At 38.0% G+C, this 25789-nt stretch overlaps 2 protein-coding genes across 12 annotated transcripts in view; both read right to left on the bottom strand.

The window, feature by feature from the left end:
• Positions 1–20263, bottom strand: part of PAPOLA (poly(A) polymerase alpha) — a 46440-nt gene extending 26177 nt beyond the window's left edge. For all 8 annotated transcript variants that reach the window (XR_012662344.1, XR_012662345.1, XM_075103863.1 and 5 more), the window contains exons 1-8: positions 20135–20263; positions 9547–9717; positions 8844–8910; positions 7327–7408; positions 6647–6756; positions 4620–4673; positions 1388–1499; positions 7–96 (exon numbers count right to left, since the gene is read on the bottom strand). Coding sequence is in view for 6 of the 8 variants with exons in the window: in XM_075103863.1 (XP_074959964.1) it covers positions 7–96; positions 1388–1499; positions 4620–4673; positions 6647–6756; positions 7327–7408; positions 8844–8910; positions 9547–9717; positions 20135–20142 (694 nt within the window). In the remaining 2 variants the exon portion in view is untranslated. The remainder of the gene's footprint in view (positions 1–6; positions 97–1387; positions 1500–4619; positions 4674–6646; positions 6757–7326; positions 7409–8843; positions 8911–9546; positions 9718–20134) is intronic.
• AK7 (adenylate kinase 7) overlaps positions 1–25789 on the bottom strand; it is a 56017-nt gene that overhangs the window by 5119 nt on the left and 25109 nt on the right. Inside the window, exons 17-25 of one of the 4 annotated variants that reach the window (XM_075103858.1) lie at positions 23949–24107; positions 20135–20731; positions 9547–9717; positions 8844–8910; positions 7327–7408; positions 6647–6756; positions 4620–4673; positions 1388–1499; positions 7–96 (exon numbers count right to left, since the gene is read on the bottom strand). In XM_075103858.1, coding sequence (XP_074959959.1) covers positions 20267–20731; positions 23949–24107 — 624 coding nt within the window. In that variant the 3' untranslated portion in view covers positions 7–96; positions 1388–1499; positions 4620–4673; ... (3 more) ...; positions 9547–9717; positions 20135–20266. Of the gene's footprint in view, positions 1–6; positions 97–1387; positions 1500–4619; positions 4674–6646; positions 6757–7326; positions 7409–8843; positions 8911–9546; positions 9718–20134; positions 20732–20787; positions 22171–23948; positions 24108–25789 lie in introns of those variants that run through there. The other 3 variants (XM_075103861.1, XM_075103862.1, XM_075103859.1) reach the window with 3 other exon arrangements.

Genomic DNA, 25789 nt, shown 5'->3' with positions numbered 1-25789 from the left:
GCTTACGTTTTGCCCATAGTTTGATAGCTCTCAGTGTTAACCTGAAGTTGTCAATGTTTGGTACTAGATGCAGAATTTCATCGGTTACCCGGCAACCTGCCAAAAGAAAAAAATCCATTACACTTGCTGCCTCCAAAGTTTTTTGCTTGCTTGCTTACCCTCCCTCACCTTCAAAGCTATCAAACTTTGCAGATCAGCGTACTGGAAATTAACTTTGTATTTTGATCACTTTTGATTTAGAAAGCTTAACATAATTTGTTTTTTCTTTTTTACTGTTTTACAGCAGCACCCGAAGACAACTGATGCATGCATAGTTACAGTTTTGGAGTGCTGATTCTCTGTTATTAATGAATAGCACAAGCTGTTTAAGAAACAAAAAACTTCCAAGTTCTGCTGTTACAGGATTACACGCAGCATATCATAAAACACGCAGACATTAAGAGCACGAGTCTTCACAGACCTACAGAAAACCTGGAAGTCATAGGTCTAAGTTGTGTTTGACTGGATAAGAGTGGGCCAAAAATAATAGTTTTTAAACGTGAGTTGTATCATTGCTTTGATGAGATTTTTTTCAGGCTTAAGAATAACATTACAGATGACACTAACTGCTTGTTTTTTTGTTGGTTTTGTGGTTTTTTTGTTTTGTTTTAAACAATAATGAGTAATTCATTGTTGCTAAATAGTTGCACAGAGCTGGTTGCAAGAAAATAGTACTATCTAAGACTAGGAGTTCCTTTCAAAGCAAGTATGAGGCAAGTATGAATCTAGAGACTACACATAGGTGAACTACACAAAACAGTGCAAGTTGCTGTGGTATTCTCATGTTACCAAATTTTCACCTCATAACAGAAATTAGGGATCTCACAGGCTCCTCCTCCCTGCCAAGCTTTATACAGGCTGAAGCCCCTACCATCCCATCCATAAATTTTGGGTTTTTTTAAGCTGCAGTATTATAGAAAAGTTAAGGGTTACACAACCTGGTAAGCTACTGAAGACCTGACCTCAACCTGACAGTATTTTCATATCCCCAATCTACCACTGCAGCAATTTCATTTATGTTTATGCATATTAAAACATATACGAATTAAAAAACATGCATACATCTTTATTTACAGAAATAGTGCTCCACACAAAAGTCTTGTAAGTCCCATTAATTTCTAGACAGCACCATTTACTACCCAAATAAAAGAAAAACAGTTATGAAAATCTGGGCAACAAGAAAAGCCCCTTCTCTCCCAAAAGACATAAAAACTGATTATGACTTCATTTCCAGACATGGAGTTGCTATATTTTCAGTCAAGTCCACATCTAAACTCCTGTATCAAACTATCTAGGACAGTTATTAAGATTAGACAGGAAGTTTATATGCAAAACTGTATATACATACCATTAAGACTTCGTATGCATCTAATGTCTAAATTTTTAAGCAGGCTATCGTCTCGTAGGTCTAGGTCCTCAGGAATAGTTTGCAGTGCTAATCTTGCAAACAAAATATCAATCTTGAAAAAAGAGAGATAAGACATTAGAAAACTTTTTTTTCCTCTGTATGACTAATTCGGTACCCCATTTTCATCAAGTTTACTGGTAACAGTCTTCCTAGTACAAAGGATCTCTTTAAACAATACATACTAACACCCTTCACAGACACTAAAAGAAACACTTTCAGATGCTTCATGCATCTTATGATTCATTTTCCAAGAGGATAAAATACACATTAATACAGAATGAGCACGCCCATAAAAACTATGTCGACTGTCAATGTAAATAACCATTTGGTGACAAGCACCACTTGTAGGTCCAGAATACAAAATTCTACTATGTCAGAGCAAGTTGTGAAAACATACCCTAGTTTTAACATAAATATTCTCAAAATTATCACTGAATTACAGAAGAGACCTTTCCCATCTAGCACCATGAAGCATACATGCAACCAGTTGCCTCTGCATATGACCAGTATCTATGAAAATTCTAGATATCTGATTACAGAAAACATTAAGTTCTGCAAATCCAGCAAGCTAGCGTATCATTTTTTTTAAAGTGTTTTAATTATGCCATATTTCTTTGTATTACTACTTCAATAATTCATCGTCTGTCATTTGTCATTGACAGCTTTTCAGGTCAAGAACATCTAAGGTACTATTCAGCACGGAACTAGAATTTTACACTGTCCCATACGCAGGAAAAACATACACATAGTTGAGAAGTCAGTTTGCCTTTCCTGTCTTAGACTAGATAGTGTGATGAGGATATAAAGTGCGTATCAGCAGCTGGTCTGCTAGGCACCCACGGCCCCTTCACCAGATGAGGCTTTTAATCATCATAAACTAATACTACCTCACCTACAAGATGATAAAATACCTGGTGCTATTGCACCAAGAACAAAACTGTTTTAGTTATAGTAAAACTATTTCAGATAAAATGAAGCTGAAGGTACTTTAAGATCAAGAAGTTTTTGTAACTGCTTAAAATTTTGTATCCTTCTGTTTTGAACTATGAATTACTTTTCTTTGGAGAAGTGCTGAAGTATTCAGTGCACTTTTGATTTTAAAGTCTTTAATAGTAGGTCTTAACAACATTGTATACTACAAGTAGAAGTTTCTATGTAAAACAAAAGTACTACTACTCAGGGTAAAAGAAGCTCAAAATTAACTTCAGCCTGAAGTTCTACTCTGACCTCTAGAAGGTCTAGCACCTCTACAGATTCTAAGTTCATTGACAATAAAATGATTTTTCCAGTTGAGAAATTTATACCCTGTCCTATGTCATTTGGGGAGGTGGGGTTGCAGGGGGGACACACACAAGGAATCCGTTTTCTATAGGGGGAGGGAAAAAAAAAAAATCAAGAATGTTTTGATTATTTTAGGAACATAAAACGCATATGTAAAAACAGGGATTGGCAGAAACTTCTGAAGTTTAACTGAGAGGGTCACCTTAAAACTAAAGTCCTTTTCCTCAGTTCTAAGGTTTCCTTTACAGACAGAGTAACTTCTGACACCTTTTGCCTGCATTAGGAAAAGGAAAATGAAATTAAAGTCTTCTGATACTGACATACTGGGTACAAACGTAACCATCAGAAATTATGGCCTAACAACACTGGTATATATAAAGAGAGTGGTTATCATTTAGTGTTCAAGATCAGAGAACTCTCATGCACTGTCAGCAATGCGGATTAAGTCTCAGTCATAAATCTAAGCTATCAGAACCCATTATATTACTATATTGGAACAAGACACTACTAGTCTTATAGCAGATAGTCCTTTTATTTCCCTATTTAGGCTTGTATTCTGAACTTCATTTTTTAAAAAGGAGAAACAACACGGTCTTGAAAGTAAATGACTAAGTGGAGTAGTTAGTAACAGACTAACTGGAGGAGCCTGTGGCAAGTTTCAGTATTTGGAATGAATACCTAAGCTATATAAAAAGAAAAGATTCTCCAGAATGATGTTCCTAATACCCAACTATATATAGATAGGAATAAAATGGCTGACAGACGTGAGTCACAGGCTAGCTTACTGCATGATACCACTTTTCTCTGCACATTTGGAGTAAAATACATCTCTGCCTAAGCGTCAACTGACACAAATGTCAGTCAAAATACAAATAAGTAAAGCTGGATGGATATGGGCAAGGGGGGTAGTTCACCATCTTCCCGGGACTCAAAAATTGCCATTACCCTAACTAATGACCATCATAATTGCAAGGCAGATATTTAACTCAAACTGCGAGAGAAGGAACTGTCCAGTTTTGCATTCAATACTACAGCTCTTCAAATCACATCATGTGTCAGAAGATTAGCTTGGGAATTCTTCCCCACTGTGAAGTACCCTTCTTATACACACCAGTTCCCAGATGACATAATCCAGGTACAAGTCTGATGAACTGTGTCTATGAACAGTTCATATGTTTTTGTCTTGTCTACCAAGAAAAGATGACAGGTTGACCACAAAACAGTCTGAGAAAGATTAACAGAGTATCTTTTGAAAGCAGCGGTCCTGTTTTCTCAGCAACTTCTCCCCAGATAGTAAAAACAGTAAAAATCCAAGACAGCTGATCCATCAGGCAAACTGGACAGAAACTGGCAGGCCAAAACCCCATTGTTTTGCTTATGTGTTTACAGATGTCCAAAGAGATCAGCACAAAGGGAATACCCAGTTTGCCTTCAACAGTACATTTTTGAGATCTGATCAAAGATCACACAATTTCCCATAGTATAAGGTATTGAAGCCAATCTGAATTTAAGGTTTGCCTAGTTAATCATTAGCAGTCAAAAAATTACTGCAGCCGCATTATTAATTAATATAATTTCTATTAAATATTAATTCTTAATAATGCCAATACTGGTACTCTTCAGGTCAGTACACTCATCAGTACAAGTGGGTACCAGTGCCTAAAAAAGAACAGAGATATTCTACACACAGCTTTAAGTACATCAAGAAAGACCTGTTTCAGTCTTAAAGCCACAATTTAAATTACAGAACTAAGGGCTGTTGTCAAGACCTTGGTATGAACTTCGGAGAGTCACTTTAATAGCATTCACATTAATGAATACCACGAGTTACTGAGATCTTGAAAACATTTCAAGCATGTTCTACCAAAACAAAAAAAAATAAAAACTTTACCTCTATTCCATCAAAACAAAGTTTAATAACTGGGACAAAAGCTTCTTCAACAGCCTGGGGGGAAAAGAGTTAGATTTTATTTTCCATGTAGAGAAGAACATTTACAAGCAACAGCTAGCAGGTCTAAACAATCACAATGAAATGCTATACATACAAATGCTTTTCTGTTTTCAGGTTGTTTTTTGTCAGCCACCTCTTTCTCCACCACTGAGAATTTACACAATAAGCACCGATCTACTATGTGCTACAACTGTCTAGATGTTAATTATAACTCAAACTCATACCAACCCACTTGATGATGTTACCTTAAGGTCCAACTCTTTCTCATGTAGGAGATGATCAAGCACCTTTTACTCCTCATAGCATCTCTAAGTATTCTACAGCCAACCTATGGAGGTTCTTACTGTAAGAGGCCTCTTACTTCTATTGTTTCTGCACTCAGTACTTTGAGAAATGACAACTGTGTGACTATGCAGTCTGACTTCACCTAAACCAGCTGCAGGCTATCAGTCTCCAGAGCTCGTGCATCTTTTCTAAACGTGGTCATTAATAAGGTATTTCAACAAACAGTATCTGTGATGAAACTATGGAACTTTGCGTCTACTCTGCAATCAGCTAAGAATACCACCTTCCTGAACTGAGCACCTGAACTAAATGCAGATCTGCAGGGCACTGCTTTTGTAAAAGCAAAGAACTCTGCATACTTCCAAAGAAGAAACGTTAGGTACTGCCAGAGGCTGAACAGTTCTAAGTGTTCCAGTTCTTAACAAGAGGAGGAGAGGACACTATTTTATGAACTTAACCTTCATTAAGGTTACCTTAATGTTACTGGTTGGCAGGATGAATCCTAAGTAAAATATTACGTTCACAATTCTCTCAGACGCTCTAATGCAGCCACTAAGAAAGTATAAGGTTCCCTGAAGATGTAGACATACATAGACCTAGCTGGAACGATTTAAAAGTTTTATGACACCCTGACCTAAAGGTTATTTGCATCACTGCAGAGCTATGCTGAAGAGCGTACATGACCTACCTTGCTGCTAAATCAACTACATTATCTTGAGTTTATAGATAGATAGAGCATAGCAAAGTTAATTGGAAATCTGAAAATCAGAATCCTCTTAATTATAGCATGTAGGTTTAAAGATTACTAAAAGCATTCTAAAAGTGATGCATTCAAAACAGTTGTTTCAGTGCATACAGTATTAGCACCAGATGTTTGCACTGCCCTGGTAGTTACCAACTATGGGACGCACAGAGTGAAAGAATGCTGCAGACAGAGTCCCATTTATTTTATGGGAGCAGGACTAAACCAAATAAATGTTAATACTTGGCAGCAACTACCTTAATCTAAAAAGAAAGAATTGCAGTGGAGAAAACACACTGAGCCAGTACTGAGAAGATTAAAGCTCCCACCAGCTGATCTAGGGAAGCTTGTCATTTAGGTAGACTAGAAACAAAATACCGTATACCAGTGCGTCTTCCATTCCTACAAGGGAAATGTTCATCTTTACATGCTAAAAGTCTTGCGTGAGCTTCTAATAATAAGACACACTAAAAATGTAACCTCCATTTTCAAATGCACAGTGGAGAGCCAATACAGAAGGTTTAGTTAATATCAACCACTGTAATTGTTTATATAAGCATGAAATTATAAACACACCTGCATAACAACCTACTTAAAACCTTCATTAAAAACATGCAGGTTAACTTGAAATGGATCAGGACCAAGCACTTGCATCTGCCTGTTCCCAGAGAGCAAGCAGAAAATTTGCAGTACTAACACATACTAGGAGATCATTCTGCCACCCAGCTTTTTAAGCGAGTGTCTCTAGTAAGTGGGAACAGAGAAGATTTGGAAGAATCTCTATTTCAAGTATGGTGATAAGGCTCACAGTGGATTTTTAGTTAACCTGCAGCAAAGCCTAATGAAATTAAGTAAATATAACTTTACTAATGCACCATCTTTCACTATTAACTTTTCAGCATCATCACTTCAGCTAGCTCTATTCAGGCAGTTCACATACCCTCAGATCTTTTACTTCTTCTTGTTGTTTCAGTTTTTCATAAAATGATGTGAAAAAATCACTTCTTTCAACATGTCTTGGTGCAACACACAGGGCATCAATATCAGCACCTGAAATTGTTTATTAGCACAAGTTACACTTCATACACATGCAATTACACTAACAGCCAGAAATTTTTTTGAAACCAAATGGGAAAATTTATTTCTCTTCCTGTAGAATGGCTTTTCTTTGGGAATACTAAGTCAAACCAAAGTGAAAATTTAGAAAATAAAAACACCAACAACCCACAATAAAACCAAAAACCCACAACAAAAAAACCAACCCAAAACCAACCAATAAAATGTTCATGGCCATTAAGCGTACTGAATACATACACACATTCTTCTTTCAATTGTGGAACACCTGTAGTCATTTTTAAAGAACAAACCATGAGAAGCTAAGTATATTTCAAAATAGAGGAAGTTGTAATTTCATATGTTTTTGTCTGTTTCCCAACCAATGACAAGAACATAATATAGGAATGTATTTCTTTCATTTCAAATGAAGATTGGAGATGGCAGACAATAAAAAAATCTAGCACCACCTCAAAAGACAGCAAGTTTTTGTTACTTAAGTGTGACATTTACAGATACATCATTAGCTCAAGCATATGAGTTTTTTATAATAAAAGTAAATATTACCTTTTGTATGAACTCCTAATCTATAGGATCCAAATGTAAAAATTTTTCCTCCAACATTTTCTATTACAGACTGTGGAAGATTCTAAATGAAGCACATAAAATTGGTTATTTTACCTTAACAAGTTATAACACCACACACAATTTCTTTTTAAGCAAAAGGAAGACTATTCCACAAAATGTATGTGTTTTTTTTAAGGCATAGTTACTACTGAAATAGTGATCTTAGTATTTACAAAAAAGATGGAGGTATGTTTGGTAACTATTGGTAACTTGATAACTCTTTGTAACATTTCAACTACATTACCACTTCAAACACAGTAATTGTTCCAGCAGTTGCACCTGAAGTGTAGAACATCTTTAAAATATATGGACATTAAACACATTTTACTAAGTACTCAGCCATTTTAGACTGACTTAGAAATTGATGATGGATTCCAATTTAGAGCAACTGAAAAATACTATTTACAGTATTAGTGTTTATTGAATTACTTTCAGAGACACCCATATGACATTCTTTAAATAAATACCTCTCCCAAAACCAAGCCTTTATGTTAAAATTGTTCAGGTACACATAAAGTTCCTAGATTTTTATCTTCAAAAAATTTCTTGCATCCGTAGTACTGTGGGCAAAGACAATTACTCTTTCACAGCAGGTTGCAATGTTTCAATCTGAAGCCTGACATTAATGGCCACGGAGCAAAAGATATCAACAAATCAAAAATTAATTATTTTGCAATACATATTGGATGAACTTAAGTAGTTACCAATCTTACACCAATCAAGATGATCCTTGAAAACAAAATAGAGTAACACATATATAGGAGGGTCATGTGTGTCCCCCACATAATCTTGTTCATGTATAAATTCCCATTTTGTAAGAGAAGTGTGGAGAATAACTAATCCCCTACATATACTCAAAGCAAAATAGCTTGAAATATCAGGTTTTTACCCCTAAAAAAAAAAAAACACCAAACTTCCATCTTTACATTTTTGCAAGCCTATAATAATTCAAATAAGGTGTATGTAGGGATGTGAGGAGCAGGATTATAACAGCAAAAATACTACTGTCATTATTAGAGTCTTCAAAAGTAACATTACAGGACTGACATTGAAGAAAGAGAGCACAGTTCATAAAGCTGCAAGAAGTCCATTTTAAGATCTAGCACTGGTTCACAAAGCCAAACAATCTAAGCATATAATTAACATAGTACTATACATATATTTTTGACAAAAAGTCAAGCTATATTTCTACCTAGGGAGAAGAGGGAACAACCGCAAATTACTACGGGAAAAAGTCATGGTAGTTGTAATATTTATCAGTTTCTTTCTTTGACAAGGTTCTACTTTGAAGGGGTAATGCTACCTGGAAACAAAAGAAGCTACACATAGGTGGAATTTGTTTTTCCAATCTGATCCCCAAATCTCAGATTCACCCTGTTTAGACTGGGAACATGTTTTGGAATTATCTTCCTACAGCAGCCTTCGTATGACCAGTTCCATGTAAAATACATCCATACCTTGCTTTCACTGATTTCCCGTATCCATTCTTTTACCAGGTTATTTAGTTTTCCCAAAATTAGAATCCTATTGATAAAACAGCAGAATGACAGGTCATGACTCAGACCACGCTAGTAGTATTTAAGACCCTGATCATCATTACGTAGTAAGTCAACTACAGTAACACTGCAGATCTAATTAGAGATCTTGTTATAGATATGCATTGAAACAAAGTCACTCTTACAACATTCCCACTATTTTTCTCCTTTAAGGACATTTAAGTGATTTAAACTCAGAAAAAAATGCAAGCATGCAAGGCCTACACACATTTTAGGTATAGGAATTCTACTCACTTTCAAAATACAAGCTTAATTCATAAAGGACATGCACCTAAAAGAACAATGAGGAGCAGTACTGAGAGAAAAAAACTCTAGATAGCTTAATAAGCGAAAAAAGCATAGGGGCCACTACAACAACAGTTACGAAGGTTAAAAAAAAATTCAAACCAGCCTCCAAAATTTGAAGGCTATTTTCATTCCTTTCTGGGTTCTGAGGTATTCCTTTTAAGATGAGGAAAAAAGAAAACCCCAACCATCAAGCTTAATATTCCACTAGGCTTTCAGGAAAGCATTTGAAAGAACATAAACATGCTTGGCGTTCAGTAGGCAACAATGCGAATCTCAAGATAGGAGAAAACCACTGGTAGGCTGAGTGTTTACTCACCTGCGTTGCAGTTCTTCTTCCTCTTCAAATACACCATAAGGTTTTAGGGTTTCGATTAATTTCTGGGTAAGCATGCAGTCAAACTCCTTGGGGGCAGCTAAACTGATAGGTGAGGTAATGCCATAATGCTTCTGTAGTTGCTGTGTTTGTGATCCCTGGGTTGTAACGGGACTAATAAAGGCAATTAGATAAAGTTACTGACAGAAACAAAACAAAAAAACTTTTTTTTTTTCTCATCAGAGTAGCAGACAGAGACATACTAAGGGAATAAAAAGTTAAGCCTACTGTTAGCATTTACATACCAGATCAATCTGTGTTAAATCTGTTATTAAGGACAACAGTGAATTGCCTTTCTTCAACACTAAATATTGATTGCAGGGTTACAAGTTGCTACAAGGCATGATCTTTTACATCAGTTGACTTCACACACACAAAACATTCACATAAGGAAGGATGCTTTAGTATGTTTTGAGCCCAACAGCATCATACAGTTCACTTTCAGCTGACTTCACTGGCAATATTACATACAGCCTTGCTTCATTAGGAGGGTGGGGGGGAAGATTAGAGTGTGCTAGACTTTGCCTAGCACATGTACCAAGGATGGAAGCACTGCTCTCTCCACATCCCTCATGTTTCCTTAACATGACATTTTACTTCATGTAAGGATTTCTCTAAATAGGGAAGTAAGCCTAAAGTAAACCTAACACAATGCGTTAAACCTGCAAGGACCGAGTTCACTAGTGAACAGTCCAATTACAAGCCCTCAGAGCACCCTTGCCTTGCGCTTTCCAAGCTACACAAATAGGTATGGAGCCAAACCTCAGCACCAGGATGATACTCTCAAGTCAATCCCCCATATTTCAATGTTGCAAGAAAGGAGAGGAGAGCATGCAGAACTTCAGCAGAAACACAGAAGTTATCATCATACTGTGAAACTAACAACTTTCCTAGATCATCATACTGTGAAAATTGATACCAGATTTCCTAGAAGAGCATCCTGGATGAAAAACAGCCATGCATTGTTTTTATAATGGGCATATGTTTGACATACACATTTTAAACTCAGCCTTATTTTCAGAACAGTTTGAGCTTTAAGGCTAGTAATTCCAAGTGTTTCAAAACTGAACTCAGCCCTGTGTAACATAAGTCGCTGGATTCAGTGATTACTTCATGCTATACCGACATGTTCAAAAAAGTTTTGACTTAGTACTAGCAACAACAGGTAGTCATTTTAAAAAATCCTAAATGTATTAAACATTGTAGAATAAGTTATATATTTTAAGATAGTAAAATTTTATGCTCAAGAACACTTAGTCTTGCTCATATATTTTACAGGTTAAAAACTACACTAAAATCTGTATGTAAAAAGATTACTTGCAGCACTAAATACTATTTTTTGTTGATATATATAAACTTTCCTCTGAATTATTAATGTTATCCCCCCTACCCATGATTTTTGAAAATGACATCATTGTTTTCAAGCATACTGAAAAGCTTATTTTCTGAAACGAACTTGTTACTTTAATTAACCAACCTTTCGGAGGCCAACAAAGATCATCACAATCTCTCACCAAAATACACATTTCAGGGAATTGGCTATTACATCAACAGCTATTAAAAAAGCCTTACCAACAATTAAAGCAAGTATTACCTGAAAGTTAAGGCAACACTTCTACGCAAGCATTACATCTGCATTATTTAAGTTATAGTCTTTCTACATAGGATTATTCCCTTTCAAAGGTATAAAGTAACATTTTATTTAATACCAACTGTATAACAAACATTTTTAATTCAGATTGTGCATTAATTTTTTTTCCCTCTCCTTTATTCAAGTAGTCATGCTACTAGGGCGAAAGCTTTATCAGCAGTTTATCTCTATGAAAGTTGAAGACGACCAAAGTCTAAAGAAAATAGAATCCTCCATGTCAAAAATTCAAGGTGACAGCTTATATGAAAGTCCATTCTCGGCAAGCATAACATTCCCCTGTATATTGCTGTAGTATCAGTCCTTCATGTTTTTACAGGTTACATACTATCGCTATCATACAAAACAAGAAACAATTTCTCAGACTAACTACACATTATGTGTGGAAAAACTACAGCCCAAATTTGCTTCTACTTCTATAGTTCATTGTTGTCATCTTCTCCGGATTTCATTCCTCATTTCCATGAGGACTGAGTATCAAAAAAAGAATACCTTAACTTAAAATTGAAAGGAATCAGCGAGACCTAATAAAAAACTTTCCACAAGTTAAATCAGTTTGAAATCAAGAATTCAGTCACAATGCAAGTTTCTTACAAAGCAAGTTCTAGCACATTTGTCCCTTTGCTTACTAGGCAAAGCAAAAAAAAAAAAGCAAAGCAGGAAAAAAATACTAAAAACCTGTACATTTAAAAAAACAACACCCAAATAATCATGTCTGGAACATTATTTGACATTGCTTCCTTCAGCTAAGAGGTTCTAATCAAGTAATGAAAAATTTGGTAGCACCTGAACAAATCACATAGACCGCAGAACTTTGTGTGAATATAAACTTTTTAAAAGAAAAGCGCTGTCCAGAGGAATTCTTTAAACCAGTAATTCAAATTAAGGACAAAGGAAGCCACTAATACAATTTTTCTCTTTAAATAAAAATTAGGAATGTCAATACAAATAGTAGCTTCAGCCACTTAGTCACTACTAAAAAAAGTAATCAGAAAACAAAAGGTCTCAATACATAAACATCCCTTGGATATTACAAGTGTTTTTACTTATACCACAAAGCAGGTAGAGTTGGGGAGAAATTGTAGTTCAGACCTTTCTGCCAACTGTTAATTTGAAAAAATAGATTTGTTTTTCATTTAAAGGTTTTGCAGTTTATTTTTACAGGTTTTTGAAGCAGTAGTCTAAAACAATCAATATTTTAGTTTGTTTAACAATTTCCTGCTGGTCTGTAATTTTCACCCATCTATAACTAGAAGCTGTATCCAATTCAATAGATATTAGTCTGCAGTGAAAGGGCTGACAAAACACAGCCTGGCAGCGACTGTTACTAGATTGCAGAAGACTCAATGTCACTCAGACTCAGAGAAGCAGACTCCTAAGTCAGTAATGCTGACTAAGCCTCCTGTCTTCCATCTGAGGGTCATGCTTCACCAACTCAAGAACTAATAACTTAAAAATCATCTTTCACCTTGCCCCCAAAATTGTAACACAAAACCCAAACATCAGATTGCTTCCCTGATCTAGTTTAGAGCATTACCCTAGCAGAGCCATGTGCAGGCCTGTCTTCACAGCACACTGTGCTGGCTTGACTCAAACCAGTATCATCTCCAACCCCCACAGGACCATCTGAGCAGTCACAGGGCACGAAATAAAATCTGAAACTGTTCACTAAAACAACAACTTTCAACAACCTATTAAATCAATCACCTGATACACATCTTTGGGAATTGTTACACAAAAACGGTTACAGTTTTTACAGTTAACTGCTTTTATATTCATGTATTTTATAAGAATGAAATGAGCATGTTGTCAACAGCACAGGACCTTCCAACACAAATGTTTCGCCTGCATTTGAAAGTTGAGGACTTAAACACTTTCAGTGGGATGGTACCTAACCATTCTCAGTGCAGCTGCCTTCTAGGAGATTTTACAACTCCAGAAGATAAAACAAAGCTTACATTTTAACATATTAGTATTGAAGGAAGTATAGGTCATTTCCAGCTAAAAATTTAAATTTAAGCCCATCTGTTTCCACCTGCTGAAATTAAGACTGTTCTGAGGTTTCTGTAGCACACCAAAAGATATCAGAGAAGCACCCCTCTAAAATGTCTGCAAAAATTGGTATTTGGCAAAAAAGTTTGTTGAACTCCTTTAAGGATGCAATAAACTAACTAGTGCTGGGTAATCCATGTTTATTTGTTTGAATGACAGCAACTATAAAACAAACAAGTAAAGGTATATCTTCACCCCACCCCTACCTCCCACAAAACAAAGAAACTTCAAATAAAGCATTTGCTAGCTGCTTTTTAAAAGAAAAGTAACTTATCACTGATAAAGTTGTATATACAAAATGAACACTTAAAGTTTGATGTAGTATATACATGTTACATTTTAGCCAGAAAATAGTAATGACCAATACTCTTAGATCTATCTTTACTTTTTCCTAAAACCATGCAGACCACACTCTACTCCAATATCTTCCCTCTTGAAAAGGTGTTTGGACATTGTAGTTTTTAACTGTGACATGTCATGATATATCGCTTTTGGAATACCTTAGTTTACCGAATTTATTCAAAGAGGAAGGACAGGTAAGCATCAGTGCTGACCTTCTGCCTGAGAGGATTAGGGAAGATAAGGCCTTGGTGGGGTGGGGGTGGTATGTCAAATCTGCTAGTCATTGAAGTTAAGCATTAACAAATATCAGAGAGTATTAAACAGCGATAGAAAGTCCCATCTCAGCTACTCAAACCTTGACAACAGCAGAGGCAGATTTGGCAGACCTTATCAACATCTCAACTCAAAGCATGTTCAGAGAAATTAAGGTACAATTTGGGGCTTTTCTGTTTATTTGGGTCTAGTCAACTACATATACGTGTGAAGATTCTGCTCTCGCTCTGCTATGAATATGAGCAACTTGTCAATAGCACAAACATAAAGTTGCAGAAAATGACGTAGAGTTAAATTTAACATGCTATTGTTGTTGCTCTGGTTTGACCTGAATTTCTGAAGAGCATATGCTGACAGTTTAAACCATCTGCAAATTGGTGAACAGCTATAGTGGTTTAATTCTAAAGTGTTAAGATCCAATATTTCATATTCAAATATGAATTAATCTCACCTTTCAGGGAAATGCACATATACTTTTCCCCCATATTAAAAAATAAAAAACCCACACAAAGTTCTACTCTGTAGTAAACTGACAGCAAGTATAGCTAGGCTACTTTTCCTTCAGAACCCAAAGCTCTGGTGGGCAATATCTTCTTATATTGTTATCAGTAACTACTGAATTAAAAAGAACAAACCCTGGTAACATGGCCACAGCTAAAATAATTTTGCAAGAGTGCAGAAGTGGAAGAAAAAGAACAAATAAAGCTCGTGAAAGGCTTTACTGTTTCCAGAGCTGTACACCTTTAAAATCCTTCAAATGGAAGTAACTACACATTGTTCTAAGGTAGAGGGGGGAAGATTGTGAGATAACAGAAGAAAAACCCCAACTTTCCAATGCATCTTTTAAAGACTAAGTTACAGCATGAACACACATGCACATACACTGAAAACAGACTTAGAGCAAATACAGGTGTACCTATGCACTACTGCCCCATACATAACTAAGAGTTAGATACAAATTTGAAGTACTGGGCTATTGTTTTCTTTTACAACACTGCAACCTTTCTCCACCCTCAGAAGAAACAAGATTCCTGCCACAAACTTCTTTTTCAAGCATGCTTTGCATTTAAAAACACTCCTCCCAACCCCACTTGAAAACCCCTGTTCTATGCACTTTTTCCTCTTCACTCCTGGTATTCTACCCCAGTTCTACTAGTAGTGCTTTTATCATGTTATTCAAGTTAGTATTTCATACTTCTTGTCATAAAGAAAATACAATTGCAACCAGCATTACATTATCTAAACATCATACTCCTGAAAATTGGGATGCTTCACAGAAATAAGGCAACACAAACAATTGAAACTTTAAAAACAGATGCCATAGTAGTCAACAAATACTAACACTTTCACTCCCATGTAAGTCTCAAACTCATCTCTGATCAACCCTGAAACAGACCTTAACCACCCAAAATCTAAGTCATCTAAACATGTGCCAAGCACATGCAAAAATCCCTTCCAGCTTTTGGCCATCAAGCCTTGGTTTTGCTAGAAGTCATAAACCCTCTCATGTATCACTAAACCTCAGCTGAGGGTTAAGTTTGTTCAGACAGACATGCACAGTAAGGCCAGCACTGGTGAAGCAAGAGAAACCATAGGCTTTTACTTGTCTTAATGTTCTGTGGGTTGTTGGCACTATTTTAACTTCAAACTTTAACTTCAGTCAGGACTTCTGCGTCATTCAGTCTTGCCTCCAGATACCAGGACAAAATACACAACTTACGGAATCTCAATGACTACCCTCTCTTCTCTATTTGCCTCTACTGCTTACCTCAGTAGAATTCAGTCTTTCTTATTTACTGAGCTAAGACACCCAAGGCACATTCCTAAAGCAATACTGGTCATCACACCACCTGGTCATTCAGCTGAAACTAAATTCACAAAGCTCAAGGTCTACTGTGTCAGTTTTCAGAGGAAGTGTTTTGAGGAGTTTTGTTTCCTGGTTTTAAAGTCTCCTCCAATAAGGACTGACTTCAGCAATTTCAGATTAAAATTTCTGGCTTAATGCTAATGCAATCACTCCATGCAAAATTTCAGAAATCTAGGCAGGAAATCTTGATGAAGTCTGTGCAAATCAGTTACTGGGGAACATATGCTTTACATGGTTAACACAATCCAGCTGTCCTTCCTGAACAAAGTTTTAATATCTAGCAGAAAATTGCTGGATCATTTAGACCATGAATTAAGTTTTCAGCTGTCCTTATGATATGTTCAAGATACCCAAAGCAGATTTAGTGTTTTGAAACAGATTGTTTTTAAAAACAGATTTGAACATGGGTATTGGAGCAATGACAGCCAACAGACCTAAGGAATATGAGACTCAGCTATGGCAAAATAATATTTATACACATTCTGCTAACATTTGACTCAGCCCTGAGTTCTCTCTGGCTCTTCCGTTTGTACGGAAGAATAGTGAAGGCAGCATGTCCGACCACACACCCATCCACAACATTCTTACTAAAACAGTTTCAGAAGAAGTTTCAAGTTTAAACAAAAATTTCTACTGAACTCTCCAGGCAGCTCTGGAACCAAGAATCAGGTTTATTGCTATTCTGGAGACAAAACAAACTCCAGAGGTAGCAATTTGAGAAATTCAGTAAGGTTGAATCAGAAGATATATCAGGAAGTATCAAACCAAGAACTAGGAATCCCATGAAGGGTTTGACTGTAAGAGATTAATTTGTCTCAGCTGTAAAATCTGCTCAGCCCAAGATAACTGTGTTTAAGTTCTCTGCCGTACCTCCATGTTTACAGGTATAAAGTCTTTTCTGGAGTGACATTAGAAGACTGAAAGCTATTGCAAGACCACATATACTTGCCATCCAGTTCCTCTGTACTACATCTAACAAATTAATCCTCAGTATAGATTTTTATATTGATTTATCCTTCATTAATAAAGCTATCACTTTAAGGCAACTATTCTCCTAAAGTAGGTCCTGTGCTTTGCGAAGTTAGAAATAATTTAATTCCTTCCATAACGGTCTATAAAAACCTGAGCGCTCTCTGTTCAGAAACATACTATTTATCTGCTCCCAATCAGTAAAAGCCATTTTAAATACAGTGTAATGCTACTTCTGGCACACAAGTTGACAGCTGCTAATTAAAAGTCAAGAAAACAATGACTTTGCATATGTCTAAAGCAAAGTTCAGTGAAAGAAAACTTTAAAAAGTCTTACTTCAGCAATGAAAATAAGCCTGACTGCCTACAACAAAGACTAAAAAAAAAATTAATTACATTCCAGAACTCTAATATGGTGGAAGTTACCAATAACAACAATAGTTAAGATTTAAAGCACTTATGGCACTTTTAGATGTTCAGAGATAGAACTCAATGCACTTTTCCACTTCTGGTTAAAAAAAATAAAGTTGTTTGCAATGATTTCAGCAGATACAGAAGTTCAGCAAAGAAGTTCTAAGTTCAATGATATTAGTAGCTTAACAAGAAACAGATTCCTGGTGATATTTCTTTATTTACTTGGAGGGTCAGAAAGGCCCAGATTACATAAAAAGACTACACCATCAATTCACATAAAAATAGCTGCTGCTTCACTGAGTCAGTAGCCTTTCTGTGTAAAGCCTAACCCTAACAAACATATGAATAGCTTAGCATGCTCCATTTCTCCCTAGCATCTTACATTTCAGATAATGCACAGCAACATTCTGTACCTAACAGTTCACTAAAAATATATCTTTATAATCGGGGAAATACCCACCTTTGTTTCTTATCAGCTTTTTTAAACAGCTGAAAATTAAAGAGTTTCCCCTTATGCAGCTGCTATCTCTTCACAGAGATTTACAAGAATCATAACAAAAAGTCACATAAGTTCCTAGGATAAATTCAGAATTTTCTTTAAGTATTAAAAGGCTGTTGCAAATGCCAGCTACCAGCATTAGCAGAACCCAAGTTTGCTTTCTTACTACTGATGTGCTTTGTGCATAAGTAATTTGCTTGTTTTTATAGTTTTGTACCACACTGCTAAGAGAAACAGGCAGCCATACACCCACAGTGCAGTATCAACAATGTTGTACCCCTCGAGTACTCTGAACTAATGCTTTTCAAGTAAAGAGTGATGACAATCTCCGGTTGTATGGAAGACCAGCTTTGACTAGGCCTGTCAATTGTAAACACCACCCTAAAAAAAGTTAAGTTTAAAGGAGGTCTTGAAAAATCTGGTTAATATATAAAAAAAAAGTATTTTGTTTGTCATATCGAGAGTTTGGCAGTGATATATGGTTGTTCTACTCTCACTCAAAAAGATTATCATATAAAAACATGAAAGCATCAACTGGAAAGAATTATACAGAAAAGGCACTTCCTAAGCTCACTTCTTTTTTCCTCTAAATGTAAGTCAGAGGTACCACTTCATAAACTCAAGAATTAACATTACTGCATTGCAATGTTCACTTTGGAATTATTGTATTATTCAGTCAAAACTTCAAACACAGAAATGAAAGAACAAATACAGAATCTGAGAACGCTTTGCTTTTCCTAACTAAAATGAACCTTCTCTATTAGCAAAGTTGCCATGTAATGTTTGTACTGAAAACAGCAATATATTAGTGCAAATATACACTACGTAATGTTAGCTAAGAGTTTCTAGTTAGAGTAGCACAAACACCTACGTTTAAAAAAAAAATCATCAAGTAATTCCAAACTTCTGAAAGTTGAAGATCGCTATTATTACAACTCACAGAAGTAGCCCAAACTTTAAAACGTTGTTATTAAGCATTTGGAATTTATGTAGTCACAACAAAATAAATTAAGGAAGAAAGCAGGAAGAATAAACACCCTCCCATTTTCCTGAGGCCAAAAAGTCTAGCCAACTTCAAAGCAGGTTTCTGGTAATTTTTCATTGCCATAATGACATGTGCAAAACATATCTATAAAGGCATTGCAGCCCCATTACACAAGCATTAGAAACTACTCGGCATAACCATTTTCCTTTCTACATTCACCCACTATGATTTTCCTGCCATAAACTTTTTCAGCTAAGTTTGTCTCGTGTTATCTACCCCACGACTAACTTAGCATCATTTTAGACTGAATAAAGACAAGCACAACAGGGAAGCATGGTTATTCTTTACTTAAAGTTCATATGTTTAAAACAATAGTGAATAATCCCAAATAACAGTAGTGAAGCAAGAGTGAATAACCCCAAATTCTTTGTATTTCTCCTTCAATAGCAAAAAAAAAAACCACAAACAAAAAACCCATGAACATAGCATAAAAACACGCCTTAGTCTTAAAATCTGCTTGACCACCTACCCATCGCTGGTCCCCTCAATTTATACAGGATAATAAATTATTAATATTACGGATTACAGAACTGAGGAGTAGCGTGTTTTCTCGGAGCCGTCAAAACGTCACCAAGAAAATAAAAAAAAAAAAAAAAGCCGGGGGTTGGGTGAAGGAAATCGGCAGGGAAACTGGGATGAAGTGATGCCCCACTCCGTTACTCATGAGTACCAGCAGGGTCACAGCAGGGCAGGGCCAACGCACAAGGCCCACCCTTCCCGGGAGCAGGGCCGCCGGCCTCCCCTCCCGGCGGAGGCGAGGGAGGGCGAGGGGCGGGCGGCCGCCCGCTGGTGCCGGCCGGGCAGCGCTGCCTGCAGGGGCCGGCAGCGAGCTCCCCTCCGCGCCCCGGAGCCACCGAGCCCGGGGGAACTCCGCAAGGACGGCGAGCGCAGCTCCACCCGCCGGTTCGAACCGGCGCCTGGGCCCCCTCCTGCCCCCGGAGGCAACAAACCCCGCGCCCGCTGCGGGAGAAGAGGCTCTGTTAGGGCTCTCAGGGGCGAGGAGCGAGAGCAGGACGACAGGCGGCACGGCGCCGCTCGGCGCGGCCTGGCCCAACGGCCGGCCCGAGCGGCCCGCCGCAGCCATCCGCCGCCGCGAGACCGCCAAGGAGAAGGCTACGACAACATCAACGTAAAAGCCACATCAGCACCTCCTTCGGGACTCGCGAGGGTCGGGGGGGGGGGGGGGGGGGAAGGGTCGGGGGGGGAACACAAGGAAGCAGCAGCCGCCAGCTGCTGGCAGGCTGAGGACCCGCAGCCCCTCACACTGCGGCACCGGAAGGGCCCGGGGCTGGCGGGGGAGGGCGAGAGCCGGCAGGAAGGGCCCGGCCGGGCAGGCGGGCGCGGGGGGGTGGCTCAGGGCGCCGCCGGGAGAGCGCTGGCAGAACATAGGCCTTTCGGCCACCCCACAGCTTTCCAACTTACAACGGCATCGTCTCTCCGGCCCCTCCTCCTCCTCCTCCGCCGCCGCCGCCGCCGCCACCACCACCGCGTCGTCCCCTTCTCCTTCCTCCTCCGCTTCTTCGTCCTCCCCCACCACTACCGCCTCCGGACCGCTCACTCGCCCCGCCAGGAAGCGGGAACCGCGACCATGGCAGGGCCGGGGTCAGGCTCTGGAGGGAGGAGGAAGCCACTCGCTAGGCCCAGCCGCCGCCGCTTCACTTTCCTCTTCCCCTCCGGCCTTCTAACATGGCGCCCGGGCGCTACCACAGCAACCTTCCGGCCCGGGGGAGGCCTGACGCAGCGCCGCGGCCGCCCCCGCACGCCGCGCACGCTCAGGCGACAGCGAGGCCGAACGGCATCCTGGGAGCTGTAGTTCCGGCGGGGGGGCGGGGCGGCGTTTGAAAACAAAGCGCTAACGGCTGCTGGGCGGCGCGTGCGCGCGGGGCGGGCTCGGCAGCGGGGGGTTGGGAGGGAGAGCGCCGAGTCGAGCTCGTGCCTGCCGGCGTCCGGCTTGTTTTCTTCTGTACGCACACCAGTGCAAAGAGATCCTTTCCTAATAACTGTTGTTGAGTGCGCTGCCTGTAATAGAGTGCACACATTGCAGAGAATTTAAAATTAGAAAAAAAATCACACTCTACAGGTCACCTCAAAACTTTATTCTTAGAAAAGTAAATGTTACAGCAGCTCTACACAAAAAAAAAAAACAACCCAAGCCTGTTTTATGTCTCCTTTTTTAATCCTATTTTCATCTTTACTTTGAAATACAAGACTCTCAAACTAAAAATGTCTCTAAAATTACCAATTATTTCATCTTCAGCTGCTTCACATGATAAATGGTAACTTGGACTGGCAGCCTATAGGAAATTTAGACCCCCAAGAAATCTGTTCTTTAGAGGAGGAGATGATGGTTCTGAACTCTTATTCCTGCCTACCATCACTGACTTGGCCGTGTGACTGTGAGAACAGATGAAATAAGACTGTTTCTCTGTAACAAGTATTAATACATCTGAATAAGAACGTTGGTATATCTGAATAATACCATATCTGAATAATACAACTAAAATTATAATACTAAAATTAATAGATAAAATAAATGTAAAATGTTTCTACATCACCATTGTTTCAGTTCTTCCTTTATTTTTCCCCTTCTCCCAAACAGTCCCTGCTTTCTATTTTGACAAAATCCTGTGTTTGTTTTACACCAAATATGCCATCAGTTTACGCTCAGTCAGCAGAGAGATTGACAGTTTCTGTGAGAGGTATATGAAGTCAGTAAAGAAGGAATGACAGCCGCATGCTGGAAAGCCTAGATTCTCCAAGAATCTATAAAAAAGATGTATCAAATACTGAATGATGAAGAGAATTAAGTAAGAACTACACCCATTTGTTTGATATGAGATAAAACCCCAGGTTTTACGACATACCTATGCTGGGAAACTGTTTATTCAGTCACTCTTCAGTGCAGCACAACGCTGCTATGTTGTGTGACCTTTTTGCCTCTTGGTAGCTGGGAAGGGAGATAAGATAGCTTGCTGCTTCTATTTATTTCCATTTTCAGTGAAAATCCCCACCTTCTTTTTTTATTTATTTTTAAGAAATATTCTTCTCGGGCTACCTGCCTACTCCTGCTATGGATCAGGACGAGAATCTATTGCTTAAACAGAATGTGTAACTGAGAAAACTCCAGGAAGAAAGTTTTGGAAAGAAGAGATTCCTGTGGTTCACAGTTTCGCATAGACATAGGAAATACAGATGTGCAAATGTATTAATCAGTATGGGCAATAAATGTACTTTTGCAGAAGGAACATTAAAAACCCAATACAACAAAGTAATAAAGTATAAGAAATAAAAATTTAGATTACATAATAAGCCTAAACAAAAATAATTTCAGAAACTAAGTATTTTTATTTAAAATGCATTAGGAATGTTCTTCCTTTCTGCTTCACAACTTCAACAGCTGTTAGTATTTAATGTTTATCTCATTCGATATCAGGACTGTTCCTGAAGAGATATTCTGCCTATAAAAAGAAGAGTTTCAAAGTTACACGTATTTTCAAGTCTCCAATTTTAAAGTTTACGTGAAATGAAAAAAATACAGTGGATAACATTGCTTTAAACCAAATCACAGAAAGTATTACTTTCTGGCAGACATGTCAGAGAAACCTGTTCCCCAGAAACACCATCCAAAATACCATCCACCTCATTCTCCCTCTGTAGCAGTCACGACGCCTCTATCATGGGCAGAGGAGGAAGTGAGCCATTTACGACAGTATTTGGCACTCCATGGAAAATCCCGGGGAGTACCCTAGGGCCTGGCTTCTGGGCCCAGAACAGTAGATAGTACAGATCTTCAGAAATTAGTAGGGAAGATCTCATGCTCATACAGCTACAGGTAGTTGTACCTCATCAGTAAGCAAAAAAGGTTACAACAATTAAACATTCCTTGGTGCCTAAACTGGCACACAACACTGATGCTTTAATTTTAAGCTTTTGCTTGGTTAATAAAATGTTTCTTTTCATTGAAACAGTGATAGCTTGTTAATAACTTTCTTAGGATGTGCAGGAAGAACATCAGTACAGCAAAAACCTTACACCATCTGAATTCTTGTCCAAAAGCAACGCTGACCCTGCTTTCAGCCAAAAGTAGAAGTAGGTCTTTTGCAACCAGAATTATTCTATGAATGCCTTATAGGATTTACTTAATTAATTTACCTGTGTATTGTGAAGGGAATTACTGAAGAGCTTTCATTCATCATGACAGTAACTGTTCTGTTCTGCCTAGAGGGGTGTAAGCAGGATGGAGAGCGATGTCGCCCTTCCTGCAGGCCTCTACGCCACAGCAGGATCGGCAGGGCACGCAAGGCGCGCAGAGTGCGCACACCGAAAAGAAACAGATCCTGGTAGTGATTCTTGTCCTGTTACTGTTTAGCAAAGCTGGATTATGCCCTTACTTGATACACAGTATCAATGGATCCCATGAAGAGTAGTAGCTGGGTTTTTAGTTTTCACAATAATTACTTCTCACCAGAATTGCAGATACTATGCGTTAATTAACTGTTAGCATGACAGCGGTGTTGCAAAAAATCAACAAATTTTATTATAGTAGAAATCTAATATTAAAATATTGTGTGCTTTAAAACTTGCAACCACAGAGACCTCACTAGATAGTTACTGTTTTGTATTAAGAAACTAATAGAAACTGGATGAAACAATGAAGAATTGAATAGTGGAGTTTCGTTTGAATCCTGTAACTCTAGGAACTGTATTTGTTAGTTATTATATTGTTAAGTCTTCTGAAACCAAGGAAACTTGCCGCAGAAACCTGTTATGCATCAGTGATGCTGCTTGGAAATCCCCTTACCCTTCAAGAATTCCAATTAGTGGACATTAGTAGAGGTGACCAATGATTATTTTGGGATATGAATATTAATTAAGTTATATAATCAAAGAAACTGATCAATGTAAAGGTTAAATTTAATAGCCAACATAGTATGCATTTTTATATTAAACGATGTAAAAGTGTAAAAGTGACTTGACAGAAAAAGTGTACAAAAACTGGTGAATTTTAATGCAAAATTGGACCCATATTTGGTGGAGTTATCCCCAATGTGCCCAGCACTGAAATAAAGAAGTACATGCTCACCCATGCTGTGTAGATGAGGTTTTTTCTTACAGATTTGTAACAGTGGGGAAAAAAAATTTAAGTCCTTATGTTAACCATGATCCTTTGGGTCTATGTGAATATTTTCATTAAGCTTTTACAAATATATTTAAGAAAAAAATGTAGTCAACTTACCAGAAAATCGACTGGATCATCTGGCCTGATCCTACAGCATTCAGTTATCCCTCGCATAAGTGTTGGCATGACATTCTTCATTAAATAGTTTCGCAGGGGAATGGACTGGGCCTCCAATAGCTCTTGTTCTTGTCTTTTCACTTCCTCCAGATGTTTATTCTACAAACAATGAACAAAAACGTAAAGAACAAGGTTTATAACATCTCCCGGATAGCATTTGACTAAATCATAATGGTGGCCTAGAGAAAAAAAGTATCACTAGAAGCTGTAGACAGAATTTTAAAGCTTACAGCTTGGCAGGAAAAGCTATGAACTGCTGATTAAATTTTGAGCACATGGCACACTGAGGACAATGAATTGAACATGATGAAAACGGAAATAATCTTAGTAAAACTATTTTATTTTTCTCTCTTTGACACCTAAAAGGAGGTTTATTCTGAAGTCTGGAAACAGTGGTCCTGTTTCCAGAAGATACCTGGCAAAATGTTTGGAATATACTGTATCACTTCAAAAATTAGTACTGTTGAAAATGCAGATGGTTTCTTGAGGGTTCTTTGAATGGGAGGGGAAGGAGAATAGTTTTACTCAGAAGAGAGCTGGGACTCTCTAAATAACTGTAAATTGTGTTGGATTTGTTTGTTTGTTTTGGGTTTAGTTTCTTTGTTTTGGTTTGGTTTTATTTCATTTATGTCAGTTTGTGAGGGAGATGAGAGTTAAATAAACTAAACCCACAGTGAATTACACTTGTTTACACCAGCTAAATTAATTATTGAATTCAGGTTAAATCAAATACAAGGATTACATTAAAAAAGTAGGGGGGTACAGGGAAATAAAAGCGCTGCGAGTTTTTCTTCCATTTAATAGCACTTAACAGCATGCATACTTGCAGCAGTTTTAGACAGAAGATTACTCAGAAACTCTTTTATTGTCCTCTTTTCTCTCATTTTATTCATCAGTAGACTGAGTCATGTATAGATACAGCAAGTAGATGATACTCTGAAGACTCCTTTTCTATACTCAAGGCATAACACAAAAGCAATGTTCAGATAAAACCGATATACCAATATCTGGAAAAGATATTTACCTTATTCACTCAATCCAGGAGCGCTATTGAATAAATCCTCTAAGTGGTCTTTGGTCACTACGCAGAGACAGCAGCTAATCTACAGTCTCAAGGGCAAGTGAATTGTTGCTCAGATTTCCTGGGCATCTGCCTATTTAAAAGGATAAACTTAAGCACACATTTTAAGCACTTACTTTACCTTTGAATAATGCACAGCTTGCTGTCTTGAAAGTTAGATGGCTTTGGATTGAATGTAGCTAAAAATGTGTTAACTACACTTACTAATCTTTTAGACAAGTTTACAGAGAGTACAAAATGCTATTTAATGTAGAATGAAGCTGTAAATGAGCATAGAGATAACAAATAAAACTTATTTACAAGCCACCATGAAAGCCATGTAAATGCTTCTTTAAAAGTGAGTGATTTCAGGGTATTATTTCCCCATAGATATGTATAAGCATTTAAATGTAAGAAAAGATTTCTCTGTGGAATGATCAGTCTGTTTTTAAATAGCTGGAGAAGAACTGAACTGTGTTCAGCTTTGGGCCCCTCACTACAAGAAGGACATCAAGGTGCTGGAGTGTGTCCAAAGAAGGGCAACAAAGTTGGTGAAGGGTCTAGAGAACAAGTCTTATGAGGAACGGCTGAGGGAGCTGGGGTGGTTTAGTCTGGCGAAACAGAGGCTGAGGGGAGACCTTATCACTCTCTACAACTATCTGAAAGGAGGTTGTAGCAACACGGGGGTCGGACTCTTCTCCCTAGTAACAAGCGATAGGAC

This window comes from Phalacrocorax aristotelis, chromosome 9 (assembly GCF_949628215.1).
Source record: "Phalacrocorax aristotelis chromosome 9, bGulAri2.1, whole genome shotgun sequence".
In the NCBI taxonomy this organism is placed as follows: domain Eukaryota; kingdom Metazoa; phylum Chordata; class Aves; order Suliformes; family Phalacrocoracidae; genus Phalacrocorax; species Phalacrocorax aristotelis.
Note: the sequence above shows the minus strand (reverse complement) of the source record. Positions and strands in the feature narration are given on the sequence as shown.